Below are 26,048 nucleotides of genomic sequence, written 5' to 3' on the forward strand. Positions count from 1 at the left end.
TATTAATAATAAATTATCAGAGAAACAATGGCAGTTTTACTTTTTTTTTCCTGTGGCTGGCATTCCTTTGGTTGTTAGCAACTTGGGCCAAATGATTTATACTTGTGGATATGGAAATGTTGGGTTGCATTTTCTTTAGTTTTCTAGTGAACTTCAGGTGCTCCAGTGAATGTTTTATGTTGATAGTATACCTGCAGGCTTTTCCAGTCAGAAGGGATCAGTGCCTTAATTATGGCTGGGAAGACCTGTGGCAAGAGTGCCCTTGTAGTTGACTTAAGAAACCTGCTTTTCCCCTCCAGAGATTTTTTTTCAAGTGTGCACACTTGTATTGATCATAACCTCTCAATTATATACTCAGGAGTAGTGCTCCTTCATAACCACATTTGTTTATTTAGTAAACATACCTATAATTGTAGTATTAGTGTGTTTTGAAAGAAGTTACATAAAAATACCAATTTAAAGTTATATCTCATTGCTTTAGCTACTAAGCAGATAAACCTGGGAAGTAAAAATAAAATCTCCTAAAATTTCCTATGTATAAGAAGCTTTAGGAACCCATTGAAAAATATGATAATATGTATGTGTCTTTTATTTATTTGTTCATTTTTGGCTGCGTTGGGTCTTCATGCTGCGCGCGGGCTTTCTCTAGTTGCGGTGAGCGGGGCTACTCTTCGTTGCAGTGCATGGGCTTCTCATTGCGGTGGCTTCTCTTGTTGCGGAGCATGGACTCTAGGTGCACGGGCTTCAGTAGTTGTGGCATGCGGGTTCAGTAGTTGTGGCTTGTGGGCTCTAGAGTGCAGGCTCAGTAGTTGTGGCGCATGGGCTTAGCTGCTCCGCAGCATGTTGGATTTTCCCAGACCAGGGCTCGAACCCATGTCCTCTGCATTGGCAGACAGATTCTCAACCACTGTGCCACCAGGGAAGCCCGATGTGTATGTGTCTTGATTCTTGTCTGAGCTGAAAATGAGAGGATGGAGTATATAAGATGTATTGAGAATTCATTGTAGTATTTTTAGAACTTCTTTTGATTGTTGCTTGTAGTATGAAATATGTATTTCTTGAGATTTAACAACTTGCAAAATGCAGTAGATACCCTACCTCATACCATATGCAAAAATTAACTCAAAATGGAATAACAGCCTAATTAAAAGAGCTAGAGTCATAAACCTCTTAGAATAAAATATAGGGATAAATCTTCACGACCTTGGCCTTGGCAGTAGAGTCTTAGATCTGACACCAAAAGCATGTGAGCAACCAGAAAAACAATAGATAAATTGGACTTTATCAAAATTAAAAACTTTTGTGCATCAAATAACGTTATGAAGAAAGTGAAAAGACAACGTACAAAATGGGAGAAAATATTTGCAAATCGTATGACTGGTAAGAACTTAATATCTAGACTATATAAGGGACTCCTAAAACTCAACAACAAAAAGACCAACCCAAGTTTAAAAAGGAGCAAAATTTTTAAGTAGACATTTCTCTAAAGATATACAAAGATTAATAGTTTGCACATGAAAAGATGCTCAACATCTTTAGTCACTGGGTAAATGCAAATCAAAAACACAATGAGATATTACTTTATACTTAATAGGATGACTGTTTTTTAAAAATGGAAAATAAGTATTGGTAAGATTGTGGAGGTATTGAAACTCTGATGGGAATGCAAAATGGTGCAGCTGTTGTGGAAAACAGTTTGGCACGTCCTCAAAAAGCTAAACAAAGAATTGCCGTGGGACCTATCAGTTCTACTCCTAGCTATATACGCAAAAGAATTGAAAACAGAGACTCAAACAGATACTTGTATGCCGGTGTTTATTGTAGCGTAATTCATAATAGCCAAAAGGTTGAAACTACCCAAGTGTCCATCAACAGATGAATGGATAAACAAAATGTGGTGTATTCATACAATGCAATATTTTTCATCCCTGAAAAGGAATGAAGTTCTTATATGTGCTACCACATGGGCAATCCTCGAAAACATTACGCTAAGTAAAAGAAGCCAGGCACAAAAGGACAAATATTGGATGATTCCACTTATAAGAACTATCTAGAATAGGCAAATTCATAGAGACAAAGTAGATTAGAGATTACCAGGTGCTGCAGGGTGGGAGGAGAATGGGGAGTTATTGCTTAAAGTGTAAAGAGTTTCTGTTTGGAAGGAGTTCCCTGGAGGTCTAGTGGTTAGGACCCTGCACTTCCCCTGCTGAGGACCGGGGTTCAATCCCTGTTCGGGGAACTAGCATCCCACAAGCCACATGGCATGTCCAAAAAAAAAAAAAAAAAGAGTTTCTGTCTGGATAATAAAAAAAAAACTTTTGGAAATAAAAAGTGTTAATGGTTATACAACATTGTGAATGTGACTGATAAGTGCCACTGAATTATACACTTAATGGTTAAAATGGCAAATTTTATGTTTATTTATATGTAAACATTATATCTCTGTATACTAAATTCGTATATATTTCACAGTATTTAAAAAGGCAGCAGTTAGGGACTTTTCTCTAGATCTGGCAGTGATCTTGCTTCAACATATATTCACTATCATATTGGATACAGAGTATATAACAAGGCAAGCCATTCAGTATAATATAGGGTTAATTACCCAGAAAATAAAAGTAGGGAATTAAATCAGTCACCAATAATTTTGTTTAAATATGGCATGTTTTTTTAATATATCTGAAACAAAAGTGTCATGAAACAATGTTTATGTACAGTTTGAAGAATACCAATATACTTCCTACCAGCTCTTAATTCTCTGTGTATTTTCTGCTATGTTCCAGTTGGTTCTTGTGGTGTTTTTCTGGATCCATTTTCAGGTTTGCATTTATATAAGTAGCTGTGGCACTGTGAGTATCTGATCTTCCTAATCTCATCTCTTTTATTAGCAACAAAACCTCCATTTTACAGGTGAAGATCCTGAAATTCAGAAAGGTGATTGACCTAGACAAGATCACACTGCTGTTAGAGCCTGGATTTGAATCTCAATCTATTTTATACTAAAGCCTTATTTCCCTTTCTATTTAGATTATTGATATAAAGTAGATCTTTTGGAAAGAGGTACTTACCAATCACACTTTCCATTTAGGCCTATTTTAGGTATATGGTTATTCTTACCTATGATACAAAATAGCTATGGTAGAGATTTTATTTTTCTTGCTGGATTTTTGTCAGATACTTGCAAGGTACCTTTTCCTTAACTAAGACTTCAGAAAAGACTACTTTTGAGAGTAGCTTCTCAAATTTTTGACATGTGTAAATGTGCCAAATTTGTAGGTTAACAGATTCCAGCTGCCTGTCCCACTAAGAGTTCCTTTAGCAGGAGTTGTAGTGTCTTACTTATCCTGATTTCAAGCACAGTGTCTGGCATACAATAAAGTCCTAATAATGGACTGTTTATCCTGTTTGTGGAATGAACTAATTAACTGATACATACCTATTCTCTTGTCAGTTGTTGGGCTTTTTGTGTTCTTTTGATTTTCAAAACCATGTTGTTAGAGAAATCTTGCCATCGAAATATTTCCTGTATATATATATATATATATATATATATATATATATATATTTTTTTTTTTTTTTGGTGAAAAAAAGAACCATCCAAAATTTATTCTCTGACAGACGGCATCAGCAGGTAAAAACTACAGGGGTTTCTCCGTAGATCATACATTCGCAAGGCATTGTTAGCTTAACAACTGAGAAAGCCTCTGGTGTGTTTTCTGTAACAATATCCACTTCACAGTGTAAATAGGTACTATTATTGTGTTCACTTACAATTCCAGAAGGAAAGGCACAACTTGGCAAAACAAAAAAAAATTTTTTTTGGATCCTAAAGTCAGGTGCAGTTACCAAGAGACAGACTTGAGAACAGTCTCAATCCACTTTTCCACATAGAGGGGCAAAGACTTCCCCCAGAAATGTGGGTCTTTCTTTCTCCTTCCTTGTTAAAATCTCAAGAGTAACGCTTCATCGTCTGCTTAATATCACATGTACGAAAGGGGGATTAAGAAAAAAAGAATCACAACAACATCTTGAACTTCCAGCTGCTCGCACCAATACATCAACTCTTAGGTTTACGACAGGGCCTAGGAACACTTCAGCGGTCATCAAATAAGAAAATAGAGATTATAGCTACAAAAATAACACATGAATGACATAGATAAATTAAAGCTTTCACATCCAGGACTTGCCTGTTCCAACTTGGTAGCCTTCATTCAATACTCGGGGGAAAAAAAAATCTTCATAATTACTTGGCATAAGTCACAGTCAAGGAACTTCTGGTACAAATTAATATGAGAAGTTATTAGTATATAATAAGGAAACACGCCCTTCCGGTGAGTTTGTTTCTTCAAGAACGGACACCCAGCACTTCAGAGTAGGCACCGGTGAACTAAATTAAGTCACCTGCGATTCCCTGCTCAGGTGCTCACCTCTCCTGGTTTTAGAAGAAGAAGCGCATCTGGAAAGCAGAGGGAGGACCTTGGCACTCTTGGGGCCCCATCTGAACTGTATTTAAATAAGCAGCAACACACACACTGACTCTCTAAGGACTAAAATCCGTCCGTTTGAGGGCATTCTACTTAAGGTTCCAAGGTTGAAAAAAAAATTGGAATTCTACAACCTTAGTTTAAAAACAAAAAAAGTACATTCAAAAATGAAAAGAGGGGCTTCCCTGGTGGCGCAGCGGTTGAGAATCTGCCTGCTAATGCAGGGGACACGGGTTCGAGCCCTGGCCTGGGAGGATCCCACATGCTGCAGAGCAACTAGGCCCGTGAGCCACAGCTACTGAGCCTGTGCTCCGCAACAAGAGAGGCCGCGATACTGAGAGGCCCGCGCACCGTGATGAAGAGTGGCCCCCGCTTGCCGCAACTAGAGAAAGCCCTCGCACAGAAACGAAGACCCAACACACCAAAAATAAATAAATTAATTGATAAAAACTCCTACCCCCAACATCTTAAAAAAAAAAAGAAAAGAGGGGGATTCCCTGGTGGCGCAGTGGTTGAGGGTGCGCCTGCCGTTGCAGGGGACGCGGGTTTGTGCCCTTGTCCAGGAGAATCCCACATGCCGCGGAGCGGCTGGGCACGTGAGCCGTGACCACTGAGCCTGCGCATCCGGAGCCTGTGCTCCGCAACGGGAGAGGACACAGCCGTGAGAGGCCCGCGTACTGCAAAAAAAAAAAAAAAAGAAAGAAAAATGGGTGTAGGGTTGGGAGAATACAAAACAGGTCCCTAAACAGACGACAGACCTTGTCCATTTACCTGCATACATGCAGCACTAAAGTAAGTATAACAGTAACCCCCACCCACCCTCTCCAGCCCCCAAACAGGCAAAACAGTTGTCTTCTCCATGGTGGTTCAACACCTTCCAACTTGAAATAAGTGACAGTCTTTTATTTCCTGTATATTTTTAAGGAATTAAAGAAACATCCATTCTGTATAACTCTTAATATACATTCTTATAGGCAGTGTTCCCAGATAGGCCGTCATAATAGTAAGTTGACTCTGTAGTTATATCAGAGAACATTGATACAGTAAATACTGAGTGTCCACTATTAGCAAGGCCCTGAACTTGGGAGATACTGTAGGAAATAGAAAGATGAATCAGACTTTGTTTTTGCTTTCAAAAATCTTGTAGTTTTACAGAACATCCACCCCAAATGAAATAATGTTTGTGAAAGTTCTACTGTAAATAGTAAAACATTTACTTGGTAATATACTAGGCATAAAGCTTGTTGTTGCTTTGTAAGATATGTGTACTAACAATCTGAATCTTCCTTGAGTATCCTCTGCCAGGCTTAGCTGCAGCTTCATCACCTTTCCCGTGAATTATTGCAAAACAGGCTTTAGTGGGTCTCCTTGACCTCGGAATCTATACTCCTGTCTGTCTTGCGCAGTGCAATAGAACTGTTTTTCATCAGTACTTCCAGATGCTTGTTGAGTCCTCATATTTATGAGCCATGACCTACTTTCATGGCCTTGTCTCTACCCACCCCCACCCCCCAGCACTCATGATCTAGGATTCTAAGGGCTCAGCATGAAGAGCTCCTCTATTCGCCTTCACATTGACAGAACATACCAAAATATTCATATCCCCATTGGTTTTCATAATCTGTTTTTCTTGAAATACTCTTTATTTACCTCTTTTTCTGGTAAAACCTCATTCATCCTTTAGGTCCTAGCATAAATGTCACCACTTGAATAAAACTTCTTTGATCGCCCTTCATCCATTGGCTGTATAAGGGTTTCTCTCCTCTGTATTTTCATAGTAGTTCATAGATATATCAGTTACTCAGTTTGTAGATGACTCTGACTGCTTTCTGCCTCTATAATTATTTGTTTTCATGACCATCTCGCTCTCTGAATGCTGAACTTCTTAGAGCAGAGACTGTCTGTTAATTTATCTTTGCCCTCCAAATACTAAATGTGCCCAGTAAATGTTTCATTTAGTCCTCTGGAAAGAATATTATATACAAAATAGTCGGACATATTTAAGTATTAGATCAGGGGGACTTGGTGAGGTGTAATTTGAGTATAATAAAGGAGCTGAATGATTTCTAATTCTCAGTCTAGCTTTTTTCCATAGCTTGGTTGGTGATAACTGACCTAATTGGTGTCTTAAATGTATTACTAATTTCACCATAAATTACTAGAGATACTAACTCCTATTTCTTGGCTGAAGCACAGAACCTCCTAAGGATAACGGTACACCCATCTAAGGCTTGTGAGAATTGACTGAGTTAATATTTTAAAGCAATTGGAATAGTATTGTCACATGGTAAACACACAATAAATGTTAGCTATTATTATTATCCTGATAAGAATTTATAATGTTCTCTGAGATGTGTTGTGTTGCCTATAGAAGTTATTGGTGGTTATCTTAAAATAATAGTATTTTAAATTAAGGTAAAAACATTGTTTTTCTATGTCTTTCATGTATTCATCAGATATTTGTTTTGTACCTGCTGTGTGTCTCATACTTTGTCACAAGCTAGGGATACAAAGATGACTTCTCAGAGCTCAGCCAAAAAATTCTTCTTGACTCAGATTTGAAAAGGTTTAAGTAAAGACTGTATATGGGGCTTCCCTGGTGGCGCAGTGGTTGAGAGTCCGCCTACCGATGCAGGGGACACGGGTTTGTGCCCCGGTCCGGGAGGATCCCACATGCTGCAGAGCGGCTGGCCCCGTGAGCCATGGCCGCTGGGCCTGCGCGTCTGGAGCCTGTGCTCCGCAACGGGAGAGGCCACAACAGTGAGAGGCTTGCATACCACACACAAAAAAAAAGACTGTATATGATCCAGTGGAAAGATCTCTGAACCAGGAGTCATAAGCTTCAAGATTCAGCCCAGTCACTAACTTTGAGAAGGATATTTCTTAGATGTCTAATACATACCTCAAACTCATTAGGTACGAAAGAGATCTCTTTTCTCTCAGGTATTCCTTTATATCTTCGTTAAAAGCACTTTCATCCTTCCATTTGTTCAAGGCAAGGAAGTTAGATGTCACCTTTGGTTTTTCTTTCCATTCACCTTCCATATCTGTTCTTTCAAAAGTCCTGATAATTCTACCTTTGAAATACAGCTGTCTACTTCTTTCTGTTGCCACTACTACCACTATAGGCCATGTCATCATTATCTCTTGCCTTAAAATTGGTTTCTTAGTTTCCATTCTTTTCCCTCTGCAATCTATTTTACACACAGCAGCCATTTTTGACACATAAATCCGATCTAATTATTCCCCCATGTAAAATCCTCCCATCATATTGAAACCCTCCTACCCTGTTGGGGGGAATGTAAATTGGTGCAGCCACTATGGAAAACAGTATGGAATTTCCTTAAAAAACTAAAAATAGGGGCTTCCCTGGTGGCGCAGTGGTTGAGAGTCCGCCTGCCGATGCAGGGGACACGGGTTCGTGCCCTGGTCCAGGAAGATCCACTTGCCGCGGATGGTGGCGCAGTGGTTGAGAGTCCGCCTGCCGATGCAGGGGACACGGGTTCGTGCCCTGGTCCAGGAAGATCCACTTGCCGCGGAGCAGCTGGGCCCGTGAGCCATGGCCGCTGAGCCTGCGCGTCCGGAGCCTGTGCTCCGCAGCTGGAGAGGCCACAACAGTGAGAGCCCCGCGTACAGCAAAAAACAAAAACAAAAAACAAACAGACAAAAACCTAAAAATAGAGCTACCGTATGATCCAGCAATCCCATTCCTGGGCATATGCCTGATACTAACACAATATTTTTTAATTTTTTAATTGAAGTATAGTTGATTTACAGTGTTGTATTAGCTTCTGGTGTACAGCAAAGAGATTCATATATATGGTCTTCATCTTCTTTTCCATATGGTTTATTACAGGGTATTGAATACAGTTCCCTATGCTATACAGTAGGACCTTGTTGTTTATCTATTTTATATATAGTAGTTTGTATCTGCTAATACCAGACTCCTAATTTATCCCTCCTGCTATCCCCTTTGGTAACCATAAGTTTGTTTTCTATGTCTGTGAGTCTCTTTCTGCTTCATAGATAAGTTCATTTGTGTCATATTTTAGATTCCACATATAAGTGATATATTTTATGGTATTTGTCTTTCTCTTTCTAATTTCACGTAGTGGGATAATCTCTGGGTCCATCCATGTTGCTGCAAAATGGCATTATTTCATTCTCTTTGATGACTGAGTGGTATTTAACTGTATATATATGCCACATCTTCTTTATCTGTTCATCTGTCGAGGGACGTTTAGGTTGCTTCCATGTCTTGGCTGTTGTAAATAGTGCTCCTGTGAACATTAGGCGTGCATGTATCTTTTCGAATTAGAACTTCCTCTGGATATATGCCCAGGAGTGGGATTGCTGGATCATATAGCAACTCTTCTTAGTTTTTTAGGAACCTCCGTACTGTTTTCCATAGTGACTGCACCAGTTTACATTCCCACCAGCAGTGTAGGAGTGTTCTCTTTTCAACACAACCTCTCCACCATTTAACACAATATTCTGTATGAGCTATGCTCTCCCCCCACCCACCCCCCGCCACACACACACACACACACACACAAAAAAAATTGTAAAAAATCCATCACATTTGAAATTAGATTTTAATTTCATACCCTGGCCTACATAAATTTGGCCTTTGGTTACCTCTTCAACTTTATCTTTTGCTGCTCTCCCTCTTATTCTACTTCACTTATACTGATCTTGTTTTGTGGTTTTATAATATGCCAAACCTTAAGGCTTTGTGCTTGCTGTTTCTTCTGTCTGGAATATTCCTATGCCAGGTCTTCATGTGGCTGATTTCTGTTTTATCAGTCATGTCTCAACTTTTTGTGTCAAATGTCAACTTTTTTAAATGAGGCCTCCCCTGAGCACCCAATGCAGAGTAGCACTCAGACTTTCCTCTTTCACAGTATTCTATTTTATTTTCAACATAGCCTTTGTCTCTACTTGATATTTTCTTATGTTCACCTATTTGACTGCCTCCTAGAATATAAGCTCCATGGTGGCAGGTTGGATGTTTTCTTTACCGTGGTATTCCAGGTCCTAGGCTAGTTCCTGCCATAGAACAAGTACTCAATAAATATTTGTGGAATCACTGGATAAATGAATCTCTTTAAATTTCATGTCTCTCAGTTAAAATAAAGGTTTTCATCTGAATGATATTCAGGGACTCCCCCATCAAAGGTAAACAATGGCAGACACTAGTTAAAGGCTGTAATGACTGATTTTATTCAATAACTACGGTGGTAGTGTTAGTGCAAGTTCATGTGCCCGACGCATAGTGAGGCCAAACACACCGAGGCATCGGAGTTTGGAGCAGAGAAAGGTTTATTGCAGGGCCACGCAAGTAGACAGGTGGCTCAAGCCCTAAAAAGCCCAGAGCTCCCCGAAGGGTTTCAGCAAAGCATTTTTAAAAGCCAGGTTGGGGGTAGGGTTCCCAGGGTATGTGATCAGCTCATGCACAATTCTCTGTTTGGCTGGTGGTGAGGGAACGGTTGAGTCACAGGGGTTAACATTATCAGTCCTTAGGCTCCAGGAGGCCTGGGCCTATGTGCTCATGGTCATCAAGTAGTTAACATCTTCCATTTGGTGGGGGGTTTTCACAACTCAGGAAATGTGCATCAAATACTGTTACCTAGGTACTTCAGAGAGGAGCTAAAGCAGAGGATATGGGGGAAAGGGCTGTCCTGGGAAGGCCCCATGGGGTCCTACTCGGTTACAGTAGTAGATGGAGCTTGAGCTTAATCTCAATTTGCCCAGAGGTGGCTGGTGTTTTAAAGGGAGAATGAGGGAGTTGGGGAGATGGTAATGAGGGAGTAAAGGGGTCAAGCAGGGTTAGGGAAATTCAAAAATCACAAACACCTGGTATGAGAGTTGGTCAAAGTTAGCTTGATTTGGGCTTTTGTGCCTGCTAACTATGCAAGTTACTAGACTTCTACCCTCCCACAGAGTCTGATGATTACATACAAAAGGAATGGCTTTCAGGTCCTTGAGGACACCCTGTCTTGTAGGAGATACATACACATCTCAGAGGGACAGAGGAAAGATTTACAATTTTAAGTTTATTTTTAAAATTAATGGGGGAATTCCCTGGCAGTCTCGTTGTTAGTACTTGGCGCTTTCACTGCGGTGGCCCAGGTTCGATTCCTGGTCGGGGAATTAAGATCCTGCAAGCTGCGCAGCATGCCAAAAAGAAAAAAAGGAGGTGAGGGACCTAGATCAGGTATTGGCTGGAACAAACAATAAATTCTTTTGGCAACCTTGAGTTTTCTAGACAGCAGTGAGGGAGGAGCAGGGTTGGCTAGGGACGTGTCCTTAGGCTGATAGAAGCCATGCTAGAGTTTGGTCTGCTTTCTCAGTGCAAGTGTTTGGGTATTCATGCTGAGAGTTTTTGCAGTTTTTCTGTACCCCTCCTCCTTTTTAATGCCTTATCTTTCGAACTGCCAAAAAGAGAAGAGTTACTGGTACTTCCATTGTGTATATGAATCTAAGATTAATATGTTAATGATCTCACTGAGATCATGTGAAACTACCTTTCTTATAAATATTGAGGTGATGTGAACTTTTAAATGCCCCCCCACGCCCCCTCCCCTTTATTTTCCATCCTCAACCTTGTTTTTCTCTGTGTAGAAGAAGTTAAGAACAGACACAGGGAGTTTTGGAGTGATAGCGGGCAGCCAGCCAAGAGGTCTCCCAGGCTGAATGGCATTCAGCCTTGCAGGTCCGGGACATTTGATTTTGTGTGTGTATTAGAAAGACTGTTCCTTAGGCACCATACAGGGGGTCGCAACAAGATGTGACCGCTCATTAACTACATTTAGAGAGAGTCAAACTTAAAACCAGTATTATGGAATTATAACTTATGGTGATAAATATGAATGTTTTGGATATTGGAACATTCTCTAAAGAGGAATTGCATGCAAAACCAAATTATTATTATATATTGATACAAGGCTGCTTGGTTAGAATCAAGTTGGAACATGGGGAGTTAATGTGAATTACCAGTCTACTAGGGATCCCCTTGCTTTAAGGTCCCAAGAATAACTGTCTAGACAGTCTCTGATAAACAAAGCTAATTTCTGGTTCTCTAGGCAGACTGTGGCCCCTGGGTCAAATCTGGCCTGCTGCTTGTTTATGTATGGCTTGAAAACTAAGAATGGTTTTATATATTTAAATGGTTGGGAGAATGGTTGACATATGAAAATTATATGAAATTCAAATTTCCTTATAAAGTGGTATTGTAATACAGTGAAGCTTACTTGTTTATGTATTTTCTGTGACTGCTTTTGCACTATAACAGCAGAGTTGAATAGTTGAAAAAGAGGCCATATGGTCACAAAGCCTAAATTATTTCCTGTTTGTCCCTTAGAAAAAGTTTGCTGACTCTTGGTGAGATTATATAGTCCTGCATAAGAATTATTTAAGTGTCATTTAGAGTACCTTTTTTATTTGCAGGTTTTATTTGCAGTATTTACTTCGTGGTAACAACAGGTTAGGGCTACTTGGGCAAATCTAATTAATGTGCCTTTGGTGAGGGGGGGAGTACCTCAAATGGCACAGTAGTATGTCTACATTGCCCTTAAAGAAACAGAAAATGAATAGCGTGTTTATCTCTGAATATCAGCACAACAGAGGTTTTACACCCTAAGCATTGTAAATGAAGTTCAGTAAATTGAAGCTAAGTAGTGAGGAAGCAGAGGCTTATATCTTAATTATCTCTATATCTACCTCTCTTTCTCTTTCCTCCCCTTTCACACAGTAAATGATAATCAACAGTTGTTCAGCTATATTTGGTGTCTGACGCTGTGAGCTGTCGGCCATGCTTTGGAGCTGTGTCATTCTCAGCCCCTTTGGTGAAACTGAACTTCCCCACACTCAGCTTTAGCCTACATCTTCTAGGGGTATGGTATACAGTAGAGCACTCAAGAAATGCTTCATCCAAATCATATGCTTGGCTCTGTGTTGTTGGCTGTCCCTCTGTCTGATTTTTTTAAATTGAGATATTATTCACATACCGTGAGATTCACTCTTTAAAAATATGCAATTCAGTGTTTTTAAGCATATTCACAAGGATGTGCTCTATCTTAACTGTAGAACACTATCATAATTATAGAGCATTTTTGTTACTCTGAAACGAAATCTGCCCATAGCCACCACTGTCTGTTCCTCCCTCTGCTTACCCACTAGCAACTGCTAATGAATTTTGTCTATATGGATTTGACTCCTGTGGAAATTCCATATACAAACTTCCATAAATTTGTGACCTTTTATGTCTGGTTTCTTTCACGTAGCATCGTGGTTTGGGGGGGGGGGGTTTGTTTTTTTTGTTTTGCGGTGCGCGGGCCTCTCACTGTTGCGGCCTCTCCCGTTGCGGAGCACAGGCTCCGGACGCTCAGGCTCAGCAGCCATGGCTCACGGGCCTAGCCGCTCCGTGGCGTGTGGGATCTTCCCAGACTGGGGCACGAACCCGTGTCCCCTGCATCAGCAGGCGGACTCTCAACCACTGCGCCACCAGGGAAGCCCTAGCATCGTGTTTTGATGTTCATCCGTGCTGTACAATATATCACTACTTCATTCCTTTTCATGGATGCATAAAATCCCATTGTATTTATATTCCATGTATTATTTTATTCATTCATCAGTTGATGGAAATTTGGGTTGTTCCCACCTTTTGGCTATTGTACTGTGATGTTTTCATTTTTTGGGAGTACATACTGGGGAGTGGAATTGCTAAGTCATGTGGTAACTCAGTGTTAACATTTTGAGGAATTGCTAAACTTTTTTTTACAAAGCGGCTGCACCATTTTACATTCCCATCATTTGCTATTATCCTTTTTTTAAAAAATTTATTTAATTTATTTATTTTTGACTGCATTGGGTCTCCGTTGCTGCGTGAGCTTTCTCTAGCTGGCGGCAAGCAGGGGCTACTCTTCGTTGCAGTGAGCAGGCGTCTCATTGCAGTGGCTTCTCTTATTGCAGAGCATGGGCTCTAGGCGCGCAGGCTTCAGTAGTTGTGGTGCGTGGGCTCAGTAGTTGTGGTGCGTGGGCTCTAGAGCACAAGCTCGGTAGTTGTGGCGCATAGGCTTAGTTGCTCCACAACATGTAGGTTCTTCCCGGACCAAGGCTTGGACCCATGTCCCCTGCATTGGCAGGTGGTTTTTCAACCACTGTGCCACCAGGGAAGCCCCTATCCTTCTTTTTGATTACAGCTATCCTAACAGGTATGAAGTAGTATTTCATTGTGGTTTTGATTTGCATTTCCCTAATGACTAAGGACATTGACTGTCTTTTCCTGTGCTTATTGGCCATTTATATATATTCTTTGGCAAACTGTCTATTCACATGTTGACCTTTAGGTTTTAATATAATCATTTGAGGTCTTCCTTGTATAATATTCCAGAAATTTCCCTTATTCTGTATATCTCAATTTTTTTTCTCTACAAAATGTAGTGCTATCAGTCAGAGGAAGTATGGTATTCCAGAGAATGGAGAGCTTATTCTTCCTTTTTGCCTTTGAAGATCCCCCATGATATAGTTCCTTGCCATACTGCATTCTGTCCTAACTTGGTAAAAAAAAAAAAAAAGATGACACTGGTACAGGAGAGGAAAAGGGTAGCCCTCCCAGGAGGGCCAGCCTGGTCTTATTCCTAGGTTGAGGTGGTTATATAAAGCAGTTTCACTTGCCTGTTTGTTTTTCTCCTGCCAGTGTTTCTAGCTAATTGCCCAAGCTCCCAGATAATTTTGTGCCTTGTATTGGTTCTTCTCTCTTGGCCTTCATTATACTCTTTGTTCCTTGGATTGGAAAAAGAGCATGAAGTTTCTAGGTACTTTTTATCATTTTTTATACCTATTTCACAACCTTTAAGGTCAGTATTATTACTGCTCCCCTTTTATTGCTGAGGAAACTGGCTCACAGAGGTCATAAAGCCCACGGTGCATCACCTGATAAGTGGAATGGTTATCCAGATCTTCTTTCCTCATCCTTTTAACGTGTCTCTGGTTTGCTTGCACTGTTTGTATGAGAAGAGAAGCCTAGAAATTTAAGTTAATGCCACATTATAGAAGGTCTCAAATGCCAAGCAGTGGAATCTTTACCCATAATTAGGAGGATTTGAGTTGGAGAGTTACTTGAATAAAAATGTGCCTACAGTTTGGCATGGTTTTTTTAGCTTGCTTCTGTTGTAGGCATAGAGATGAATAAACTATTGTCCTTGCCGTCAGGGAACTTCTAGGCTGTTTGGAGAGGTGGAATCAGATAATTACTTGCATTTGGGAAAATGTGCCACAAAAGTGTATATAAAATTCTTGAGAGCAGAGGAGAAAGCTGCAGGGATCACTGCTTACCTTAAATTCAATCATCAGACAGTAGTAAACATTTCTGGTATATTTAAGTAATAGGCATTTCAGGGTGGGATTGGATTCAGTTGTGTTTGGTATAAACTTTTTCCTTTATATATTAACAAAACTGTTAACATAATTGTACAACAGAACTAGCAATGTAGATTTAAATTGCTTTTATGTATTAAGACTTTAACTTTCTCTGACAGATATGTCAAGAGTTTAACAGCACCTGGGCATGGGAGATGGAGAAGAAAGGCTATCTTGAAATGAGTGTTGAATGCAAGTTAGCACTCTTAAAGGTAATAAATTTATTATTTGTTACAGTTATTTTAATTAAAAAATTCACTTTTGACTCCTTCTGGTTGAATTGGGAAATAACTAGAAAGTAGACTTTTGGTGGGGGGCTTACGCCTGCAGCATGTGAGATCTTAGTTCCCCGACCAGGGATCGAACCTGCACCCCCTGCAGTGGAAGCACCGAGTCTTAACCACTGGACCACCAGGGAAGTCCCCAAGTAGACATTTTCACTGTTAGCGGAAAAGGACAATAGATTTTTCTTTTTCTTGTTTATTGTTTGGTGATAAAACTGTTCTTTAAATTACTGTTTTGGGTTATTTTTCAATATACAAGTATATCTGGGTTTAATGATCTCTGCTTGTAGGGACAATAGTAGAATGGGTAAACCCCACATTAATTTTATGCATTATTTGCAGCCTTCACAGTCATTGTTAACAAATATGGTAAACTGTGGTTAATCTTTTACTGATTTATAAATTAGTAATTTGATCATTAGTTTTCCAGATGACATGGGGCATGCCAGTGTGTACTTAATAAAAGTCTCACATAACCAAACCTACTTAATTAAAATAGGTCTTCTCAAAGTATAGATTTATTTTCAAGTTTGAGTTCCCCTTTTTCTCCTTGCTTGCTTCAGAGTGTTGGCCCTAATTATTAGCAATGTGGTCAGCACAATGAAGGGGAAAACTACCTTTATAGAAGAGAGTCTACGGGCCTAGACACCACAGGCAAAGGCAAAGAGGCTATGATAGGAACGTCATGTATTATTTGCCTGGGCAGATAGGTTCAGGGAAGAAATCTGACTTTATACACTAATCATACACAAAAATTTTAATTAAAAATCAGTTCTTCCAATTTGGTGATGTCTTTTTTTTTTTTTAAAGAGAATTCCGCTGAGTAAGTTATCAATAAGACTGCCTTCCTTAAAAACTGTATATGTCTCAAGCTTTCAAAAGTAGATAGCCATTTCAAGAATGAAGTTCATCTAAAAGCTTTAAGAGAGAAGGAGTGATTGAAAATTTTATACCATGAACAAATTTGGGAAACTTTAGTACAAACAGACTCATTGCTTTAAAATATAACTTCACTTTTGTGTCATTGGTTGGGTTAAACCTATAAATTTCTGTAATACAAAAATTAAATGTTAACTTAGAAATTTATGTTTTAAAGTTGGTTACTGTAAAATAAGTGTACAAAAGGGGAGAGAGGAAAGTGAAAGATGGATAAAACTAAAAGTATTCTTTCTCCTATCCCCAAATCTGTTCCTTGGTTGAACATATCACATTTATTTTCATGGAGAAACATTTATGGGGTATTTTAAACCATGTCATGACTATTTTCCAGTACCTCTGTGAGTGTCAGTTTGATGACAATCTCAAATTCAAGAATATTATCAATGAGGAGGATGCTGATACCATGCGTCTCCAGCCAATTGGCCGTGACAAAGATGGCCTCATGTACTGGTACCAGTTGGATCAAGATCACAATGTCAGAATGTATATAGAAGAACAAGATGATCAAGATGGCTCTTCATGGAAGTGCATCGTCAGGTATCTTTTATTGGAATTTTTTTAATGTTTATTTGCATGTTTCTTACTTTGATCTCTTCTCTATTGCAATATAATCTCTAAAGCTGGGTGATCCTTTTCTTTTTATGGGATTGGGAATTTCCAGGACCTAGCCTAGTGCCCACCATAATACCCAAAGCAGGTGCTCAATTATTTGTCAAATAAATATATTTAGCAGTGTGGTCCATATCAGGACAAATACCTTGTACTTTGGAAAGCTGGAATCTGAAAAATAATGATGCATAGGTAATATGCACACAGAAACTCATCGTTGGAAAGAAATGTAAGAAAAACTTTATATATATATTTTTTGGCTGTGGTGCACAGCTTCGGGATCTTAATTCTCGGACCAGGGATCAAGCCCATGCCCTCGGCAATGAAAGCCCAGCGTCCTAACCATTGGACTGCCAGGAAATTCCCAGGAAAACATTATTTGATTTTTATTTAGCTATATAGTTTTCTATTAGGCATTATTTGTTTATTACTCATTAATGTGGCTAATTCATCTGACACTTAACTATATTTTCAGTTTTTCCTGTGCATACATTTCTTTACTGAGGTCTGAAGAAATCTGAGGAACATTCTACTTTTTTTGCCCTGATCTTTTTTTTCTATTCTTTTTTTTTCTTTTTTTTTTTTTTTCTATTCTTAATTTCTTTCGTTTATTTATTTATTTTACTTATTTATTTTTGGCTGTGTTGGGTCTTAATTGCTGCACGCAGGCTTTCTCTAGTTGTGGCTAGCAGGGGCTACTCTTTGTTGTAGTACGTGGGCTTCTCATTGCGGTGGCTTCTCTTGCTGCAGAGCACAGGCTCTGGGCGTGCAGGCTTCTGTAGTTGTGGCTCGCGGGCTCTAGAGCACAGGCTCAGTAGTTGTGGCGCAAAGCCTTAGTTGCTCTGTGGCATGTGGGATCTTCCCAGACCAGGGATCGAACCCATGTCCCCTGCATTGGCAGGTGGATTCTGTTTTTTTTTGTTGTTGTTGTTGTTTTTTTCGGTACGCGGGGCTTTCACTGCTGTGGCCTCTCCCGTTGCGGAGCACAGGCTCCGGACACGCAGGCTCAGCGGCCATGGCTCACGGGCCCAGCCGCCCTGCAGAATGTGGGATCTTCCCGGACCGGGGTACGAACCCACGTCCCCTGCATCGACAGGCGGACTCGCAACCACTGCGCCACCAGGAAAGCCCGGCAGGTGGATTCTTAACCACTGTGCCACCAGGGAAGTCCCTCTAAATTAATTTTTTTTCTTTTACATCTTTGTTGGAGTATAATTGCTTTACAATGTTGTGTTAGTTTCTGCTGTATAACAAAGTGAATCAGCTATATGTACACATATATCCCCTCCCTCTTGCGTCTCCCTCCTATCCTCCCAATCCCACCCTTCTAGGTAGTCACAAAGCACCGACCTGATCTCCCTGTGCTATACAGCTGCTTCCCACTAGCTATCTGTTTTACATTTGGTAGTATATATATGTCAGTGCTACTCTCTCACCTTATCCCAGCTTCCCCTCCTGCCCCATGTCCTGAAGTCCATTCTCTATGTCTGCGTCTTTATTCCTGTCCTGCCCCTAGGTTCTTCAGAAACCTTTTTTTTAAGATTCCATATATATGTGTTAGCATACAGTATTTGTTTTCCTCTTTCTGACTTACTTCACTCTGTATGACAGGTTCTAGGTCCATCCACCTCACTAAAAGTAACTCAGTTTCGTGTCTTCTTATGGCTGAGTAATATTCCAGCGTATATATATATGCCACGTCTTCTTTATCCATTCATCTGTTGATGGACACTTAGGTTGCTTCCATGTCCTGTTATTGTAAATAGTGCTGAAATGAACATTGTGGTACATGACTCTTTTTGAATTACGGTTTTCTCAGGGTATATGCCCAGTAGGGGGATTGCTGGGTCATATGGTAGTTCTATTTTTAGTTTTTTAAGGACTCTCCATACAGTTCTCCATAGTGGCTGTATCAATTTACATTCCCACCAACAGCACAGGAGGGTTCTCTTTTCTCCACACCCTCTCCAGCATTTATTGTTTGTACATTCTTTCATGATGGCCATTCTGACCAGTGTGAGGTGATACCTCATTGTGGTTTTGATTTCTATTTCTTTAATCATTCCTGATGTTGCGCATACTTTCATTTGTTTGTGGGCAGTCTATATATCTTCTTTGGACAAATGTCTATTTTGGTCTTCTGCCCGTTTTTGGATTGGGTTGTTTGAGTTATTTATTTATTTATTTATTTTTGGGTACGCGGGGCTCTCACTGTTGTGACATCTCCCGTTGTGGAGCGCAGGCTCAGCAGCCATGGCTCACGGGCCCAGCGGCTCTGCAGCATGTGGGATCTTCCCTCACCGGGGCACGAACCCATGTCCCCTGCATCGGCAGGTGGACTCTCAACCACTGCGCCACCAGGGAAGCCCAGGTTGTTTGATTTTGATATTGAGCTGCATGAACTGCTTGTGTATTTTGGAGATTAATCCTTTATCACTTGCTTCGTTTGCAAATATTTTCTCCCATTCTGAGGACTGTCTTTTCGTCTTGTTTATGGTTTCCTTTGCTGTGCAAAAGCTTTTAAGTTTCATTAGGTCCCATTTGTTTATTTTTGTTTTTATTTCCGATACTTTAGGACGTGGGTCAAAAAGGATCTTGCTGTGATTTATGTTATAGAGTGGTCTGCCTATGTTTTCATCTAAGAGTTTTATACTATCTGGCCTTACATTTAAGTCTTTAATCCATTTTGAGTTTATTTTTGTGTATGGTGTTAGGAAGAGTTCTAATTTCATTCTTTTACATGTAGCTGTCCAGTTTTCCCAGCACCACTTATTGAAGAGGCTGTCTCTTCTCCATTGGATATTCTTGCCTGCTTTGTCAAAGATAAGGTGACCATATATGTGTGGGTTTATCTCTGGGCTTTCTATCCTGTTCCATTGATCTATATTTCTGTTTTTGTGCCAGTGCCATACTGTCTTGATTACCGTAGCTTTGTAGTATAGTCTGAAGTCAGGGTGTCTGATTCCTCCAGCTCCATTTTTCTTTCTCAAGATTGCTTTGGCTATTCAGGGTCTTTTGTGTCTCTGTACAAATTTTAAGAGTTTTGGTTCTACTTCTGTGAAAAATGCCATTGGTAATTTGATAGGGATTGCATTGATTCTGTACATTGCTTTGGGTAGTATAGTCATTTTCACAGTGTTGATTCTTCCAATCCAAGAACATGGTATATCTCTCCGTCTGTTTGTATTGTCTTCAGTTTCTTTCATCAGTGCCTTAAAGTTTTCTGCATACAGGTCTTTTGTCTTCTTGGGTAGATTTATTCCTAGGTATTTTATTCTTTTTGTTGCAGTGGTAAATGGGAGCGTTGCCTTAATTTCTCTTTCAGATTTTTCATTGTTAGTGTATAGGAATGCAAGAGATTTCTGTGCATTAGTTTTGTACCCTGCTACTTTACCAAATTCATTGATTAGCTCTAGTAGTTTTCTGGTAGAGTCTTTAAGATTCTCTATGTTTAATATCATGTCATCTGCAAAGAGTGACAGCTTTACTTCTTCTTTTCCGATTTGGATTCCTTTTATTTCTTTTTCTTCTCTGATTGCCGTTGCTAAAACTTCCAAAACTATGTTGAATAATAGTGGTGCGAGTGGACAGCCTTGTCTTGTTCCTGATCTTAGAGGAAATGGTTTCAGTTTTTCACCATTGAGTACGATGTTGGCTGTGGGTTTGTCATATATGGTCTTTATTATGTTGAGGTAGGTTCCCTCTATGCCTACTTTCTGGAGAGTTTTTATCATAAATGGGTGTTGAATTTTGTCAAAAGCTTTTTCTGCATCTATTGAGATTATTATATGGTTTTTCTCCTTCAATTTGTTAATAAGGTGTATCCCATTGATTGATTTGCATATACTGAAGAATCCTTGCATTCCTGGGATAAACCCCACTTGATCTTCATGTACCATCCTTTTAATGTGCTGTTGGATTCTGTTTGCTGATATTTTGTTGAGGATTTCTGCGTCTGTGTTCATCAGTGATATTGGCCTGTAGTTTCCTTTTCTTGTGACATCTTTGTCTGGTTTTGGTATCAGGGTGATGGTGGCCTTGTAGAATGAGTTTGGGAGTGTTCCTCTCTCTGCTGTATTTTGGAAGTATTTGAGAAGGATAGGTATTAGCTCTTCTCTAAATGTTTGATAGAATTCGCCTGTGAAGCCATCTGGTTCTGGGCTTTTGTTTGTTGGAAGATTTTTAGTCACAGTTTCAACTTCAGTGCTTGTGATTGGTCTGTTCATATTGTCTATTTCTTCCTGGTTCATTCTTGGTAGGTTGTACTTTTCTAAGCCTTTGTCCATTTTTTTGAGGTTGTCCATTTTATTGGCATTGTGTTGCTTGCAGTAGTCTCTCATGATGCTTTGTATTTCTGCAGTGTCAGTTGTTATTTCTCCATTTTCATTTCTAATTCTGTTGATTTGAGTCTTCTCCCTTTTTGTCTTGATGAGTCTGGCTAATGGTTTATCAATTTTGTTTATCTTCTCAAAGAAGTAGCTTTTAGTTTTATTGATCTTTGCTATTGTTTACTTCATTTCTTTTTTATTTATTTCTGATCTGATCTTTATGATTTCTTCTGCTAACTTTGGGAGTTTTTTGTTCTTCTTTCTCTAATTGCTTTAGGTGTAAATTTAGGTTGTTTATTTGAGATGTTTCTTGTTTCTTGAGGTAGCATTGTATTGCTATAAACTTCCCTCTTAGAACTGCTTTTGCCGCATCCCATAGGTTTTGGGTTGTCGTATTTTCATTGTCATTTATTTCTATGTAGTTTTTGATTTCCTCTTGTATTTCTTCTGTGATCTCTTGGTTATTTCTTAGTGTATTCTTTAGCCTCCATGTGTTTGTATTTTTTACAGTTTTTTTTTCTGTATTTGATATCTAGTCTCACAGCATATTTGTTGAAAAAGATGCTTGATATGATTTCAATTTTCTTAAATTTACTGTGGCTTAATTTGTGACCCAAGCTATGATCTTGGAGAATGATCTGTGTGCACTTGAGAAGGTAGTGTATTCTGTTGTATTTGGATGGAATGTCCTATAAATATCAGTTAAGTCCGTCTTTAACTGATAAAGATGGACTTAACTGATATTAAAGCTTGTGTTTCCTTATTTATTTTCATTTTGGATGATCTGTCCATTGGTGAAAGTAGGGTGTTAAAGTCCCCTACTATGATTGTGTTACTGTCGATTTCCCCTTTTATGGCAGTTAGCATTTGCCTTATGTATTGAGGTGCTCCTGTGTTGGGTGCATAAATATTTACAGTTGTTTTATCTTCTTGGATTGATCCCTTGATCATTATGTAGTGTCCTTCTTTGTCTCTTCTAATAGTCTTTATTTTAAAGTCTATTTTGTCTGATATGAGAATAGCTACTCCACCTTTCTTTTGATTTCCGTTTGCATGGAATATCTTTATCTATCCCCTCACTTTCAGTCTGTATGTGTCCCTAGGTCTGAAATGGGTCTCTTGTAGATAGCATATATACGGGTCTTGTTTTTGTATCCATCCAGCCATTGTATGTCTTTTGGTTGGAGCATTTAATCCATTTACATTTAAGGTAGTTATCAATATGTATGTTTCTATTACCATTTTAATTGTTTTGGGTTTGTTTTTGTAGGTCTTTTCCTTCTCTGTGTTTCCTGTCTAGAAAAGTTCCTTTAGCATTTGTTGTAAAGTTTGGTGGTGCTGAATTCTCTTAAGTTTTGCTTGTCTTTAAAGGTTTTAATTTCTCTGTTGAATCGGAATGAGATCCTTGCTGTGTAGACTAATCTTGGTTGTAGGTTTTTCCCTTTCATCACTTTAAATATATCCTGCCACTCCCTTCTGGCTTGCAGAGTTTCTGCTGAAAGATCAGCTGTTAACCTTATGGGAATTCCCTTGTAGGTTTTTGTTGCTTTTCCCTTGCTACTTTAAATATTTTTTTCTTTTTTTTAATTTTTGATAGTTTGATTAATGTGTTTCTTGGCATGTTTATCCTAGGGTTTATCCTGAATGGGACTCTGCACTTCCTGGACCTTCCTGGACTTGATTGACTAGTTTTTGACTATAATCTCTTCAAATATTTTCTCTTACCCTTTCTTTTTCTCTTCTTCTTCTGGGACCCCTATCATTTGAATGTAAGTACATTTAATATTGTCCCAGAAGTCTCTGAGACTGTCCTCAATTCTTTTCATTCTTTTTTCTTTATTCTGCTCTGCGGTAGTTATTTCCACTATTCTGTCTTCCAGGTCATTTATCTGTTCTTCTGCTTCATTTATTCTGCTGTTGATTTCTTTAGAGTATTTGTAATTTCATTTATTGTATTGTTTATCACTGTTTGTTTTCTCTTTAGTTCTTCTAGATCCTTGTTAAATGTTTCTTGCATTTTCTCCATTCTCTTCCTGAGGTTTTGGATCATCTTTACTCTCATTACTCTGAATCCTTTTTCAGGTCGACTGCCTATTTTCTCTTCATTTCTTTGGTCTGGTGGGTTTTTACCTTGCTCCTTCATCTGCTGCATATGTTTTCTCTGCCCTCTCATTTTTTTTAAACTTACTGTGTTTGGGGTCTGCTTATCACAGGCTGCAGGTTCATAGTTCCTCTTATTTCTGGTGTCTGCCCCCAGTGGGTTAGATTGGTTCAGTGGCTTGTGTAGGCTTTCTTGCACAGGGACTGGTGCCTGTGTTCTGGTAGATGAGGCTGGATCTTGTTCCTCTGGTGGGAAGAGCTTATCTGCTGGTGTATTTTGGGGTGTCTGTGAACTTAGCATGACTTTAGGCAGCCTCTCTGTTAATGTGTGGGGTTGTATTTCTGTCTTGTTAGTTGTTCGGCATGGGGCATCCAGCACTGGAGCCTGCTGGCCGTTGGGTGGAGCTCAGTCTTAGTGTTGAGATGGAGATCTCTGGGAGAGCTCTCACTGATTAATATTACATGGGACCAGGAGGTCTCTGGTGGTCCAACATCTTGGACCCTTTCCCCTAATCTTTTTCGAAAAACCTTGATTTCTTATATTTGTACTGACAAATATATTTGAATGGAAACATTTAATGTAAAACCTTAAAATAAAACTTTCTTTTAAATTGATAAGTGACTGGGACTGTTATTCAGAATCTTTGTGTGTCCAATTTTCTGTTTTTGGTAATGAATTATTTAGAATTTATTCTTTTAATTCTCACAATTTATATTAAGTTTGAAAATATCGGGATTTATAACTACAGTAGGGATAAGTAATAGATATATATCCACTGGCTTATGAAAAACTCCTTTAACTGTAACTCGTCTTTGTTTCTGCTCATATTTAGCAATTTTTTGTCAGTGGTCATTTATTAATGTTTCGAAGAGATAATTCGTAGAAATTCCTAATAATTGTTTGGGTCAGGGAGGCTCAACTTTCATGCCCTAAGGATAAACATTAAATGAGCTGTTGGGGGATTGTTTTATAAGCATCCTTTCCTCATATTATAATATGGTTTTCCATGTAGTTAATTTACTAAATTAAGATCAACAAAATGTTCCTGAAATAAAATATACTCTCCATCTTTCCCTATGAAAACATACATTAAATGGGGTTCTGTTCGTTATGTTTTACCACCACTGCTAATTCCTATATCAAACTTGCATAGTTGTTAAAGACATCCTGTCTTCTGCTTTGTAGATGAAGAACATATGGCAGAAAAAAATTATGGTTATTATTAATCAGTCATACACGCTTAAAACAACTTCTAGTTTACACTGTTTTAAGTAGCTTATACCCCGGTGCATGATGTGAGAGAAAGAGCATTGATTTTATAGTTAATAACTGTTTGAATCTGGGTTCCTTTGCTTATCTGTAGGCAGCTTACTTAATTTCTCTGATACTCTTTCCTAAAATGAAGATGATAATACTTCCCTGTTAAGTTGTTCTGAGAACTATAAGAGAAATCATACTAGGGCCATAGTACATGCTTGATAAAAATTTGTTCCTTTTCTCCCAGTTAAACTATTGTCTTTTCTTACAACTTCTATCCCCAAAGATTGAAACTTAGTTTCTTTATAAAAGAAATATTTATCAGCAGGAAGAAAAAAGGGCAAATTTGCCAGGCAACTTTTCCCAAATATGCAGTAATATTTGGGATCATTAATGAAACATTGGGTTTTTGACTCTGATTTCAGGTAATTAAAGCCAAATTCTAAACACCTGATTGTCACACTAATGTTCCTTTATTTTATTAAACTAATAGATTTCTATCACATGCCTACTTGTGTAACTGGCTCTGTGTTGAGCAATGGGGAATATGGTAGTGAATAGTACAGCTCTGACATCTCTAGATGAGCTTCATGCACCTTTGGAATCCTTTATATTTTAAGTAGTAGCTCTTAGTTGTAATTAATGTGTGTATTTTCCGGGGAAGTACCATTGTTTCGATAGATTCTCAATGTGTCCTGTGACACGACGGTATTTCAGTTAGCTTTAACTTGACATACTAGTACTATTTTGGACAAATGTAGTGAACCGTTTTATCCATATAGGTCTCTCATTTTGGGGAAGGCTTTGTGAAGAGAGGGCTTCCCTGGTGGCGCAGTGGTTGGGAGTCCACCTGCCGATGCAGGGGACGTGGGTTCGTGCCCCGGTCCGGGAGGATCCCGCGTGCCATGGAGCGGCTGGGCCCGTGGGCCAGGGCCTCTGGGCCTGTGCGTCCGGGGCCTGTGCTCCGCAACGGGAGAGGCCGCGGCAGTGGGGGGCCCGCGTACTGCAAAAAAAAAAAGAAATGAAAAAGAGGACATCACTGTATATCCCATGGACATTAAAAGGGTAATAAAGGAATGCTGATGCTGTGAATAACTGGATTCGCAAAGATTTGATAACCTAGATGAAATGGACCAATTAATTGAAAAGGACAATGTGCTAAATCTCACAACAGAAGAATAGGTAAAATGCACAAGTCTCTATTAAAGAAATTGGATCAGTAATTAACCTTCTAAAATGGAACACCAGGCTCAGATGGGTTCAGTAGTGAATTCTACCAAACATTTATGGAAGAAATTATACCGATTTTCTTCAGTCTTTTTCAGAAGATAGAAGGAGACAGAATAATTCCTAACTAATTATGTGAGGCCAGTAGTACCTTAATATGCAAACCAGACAAAGATATTATAAAGAAAGAAAATTATAGACTAGTATCTCTCATGAACATAAAGACAAAAATTTTCAAAAAATATTAGCAAATTAAAACCAACAATGCATAAAAAGTATAATACACCATGACCAAGTGGGATTTATCCCACGTATACAAGGCTGGTTCAATATTTGAAAACCAGTTTTCACACATCACCAGGTTAAAGAAGAAAATATTACATGATCATGTCAATAC

General features: G+C 39.1%; 1 protein-coding gene across 3 annotated transcripts in view; it reads left to right on the plus strand.

Moving 5' to 3' along the window:
* Window positions 1-26,048, plus strand: part of RSF1 (remodeling and spacing factor 1) — a 169,779-nt gene that overhangs the window by 81,005 nt on the left and 62,726 nt on the right. For all 3 annotated transcript variants that reach the window (XM_033862193.2, XM_033862192.2, XM_019948666.3), the window contains exons 3-4: window positions 15,026-15,118; window positions 16,461-16,666. In XM_033862193.2, coding sequence (XP_033718084.1) covers window positions 15,026-15,118; window positions 16,461-16,666 — 299 coding nt within the window. The remainder of the gene's footprint in view (window positions 1-15,025; window positions 15,119-16,460; window positions 16,667-26,048) is intronic.

Source organism: Tursiops truncatus, chromosome 8, assembly GCF_011762595.2.
Source record: "Tursiops truncatus isolate mTurTru1 chromosome 8, mTurTru1.mat.Y, whole genome shotgun sequence".
NCBI classification, from domain to species: domain Eukaryota; kingdom Metazoa; phylum Chordata; class Mammalia; order Artiodactyla; family Delphinidae; genus Tursiops; species Tursiops truncatus.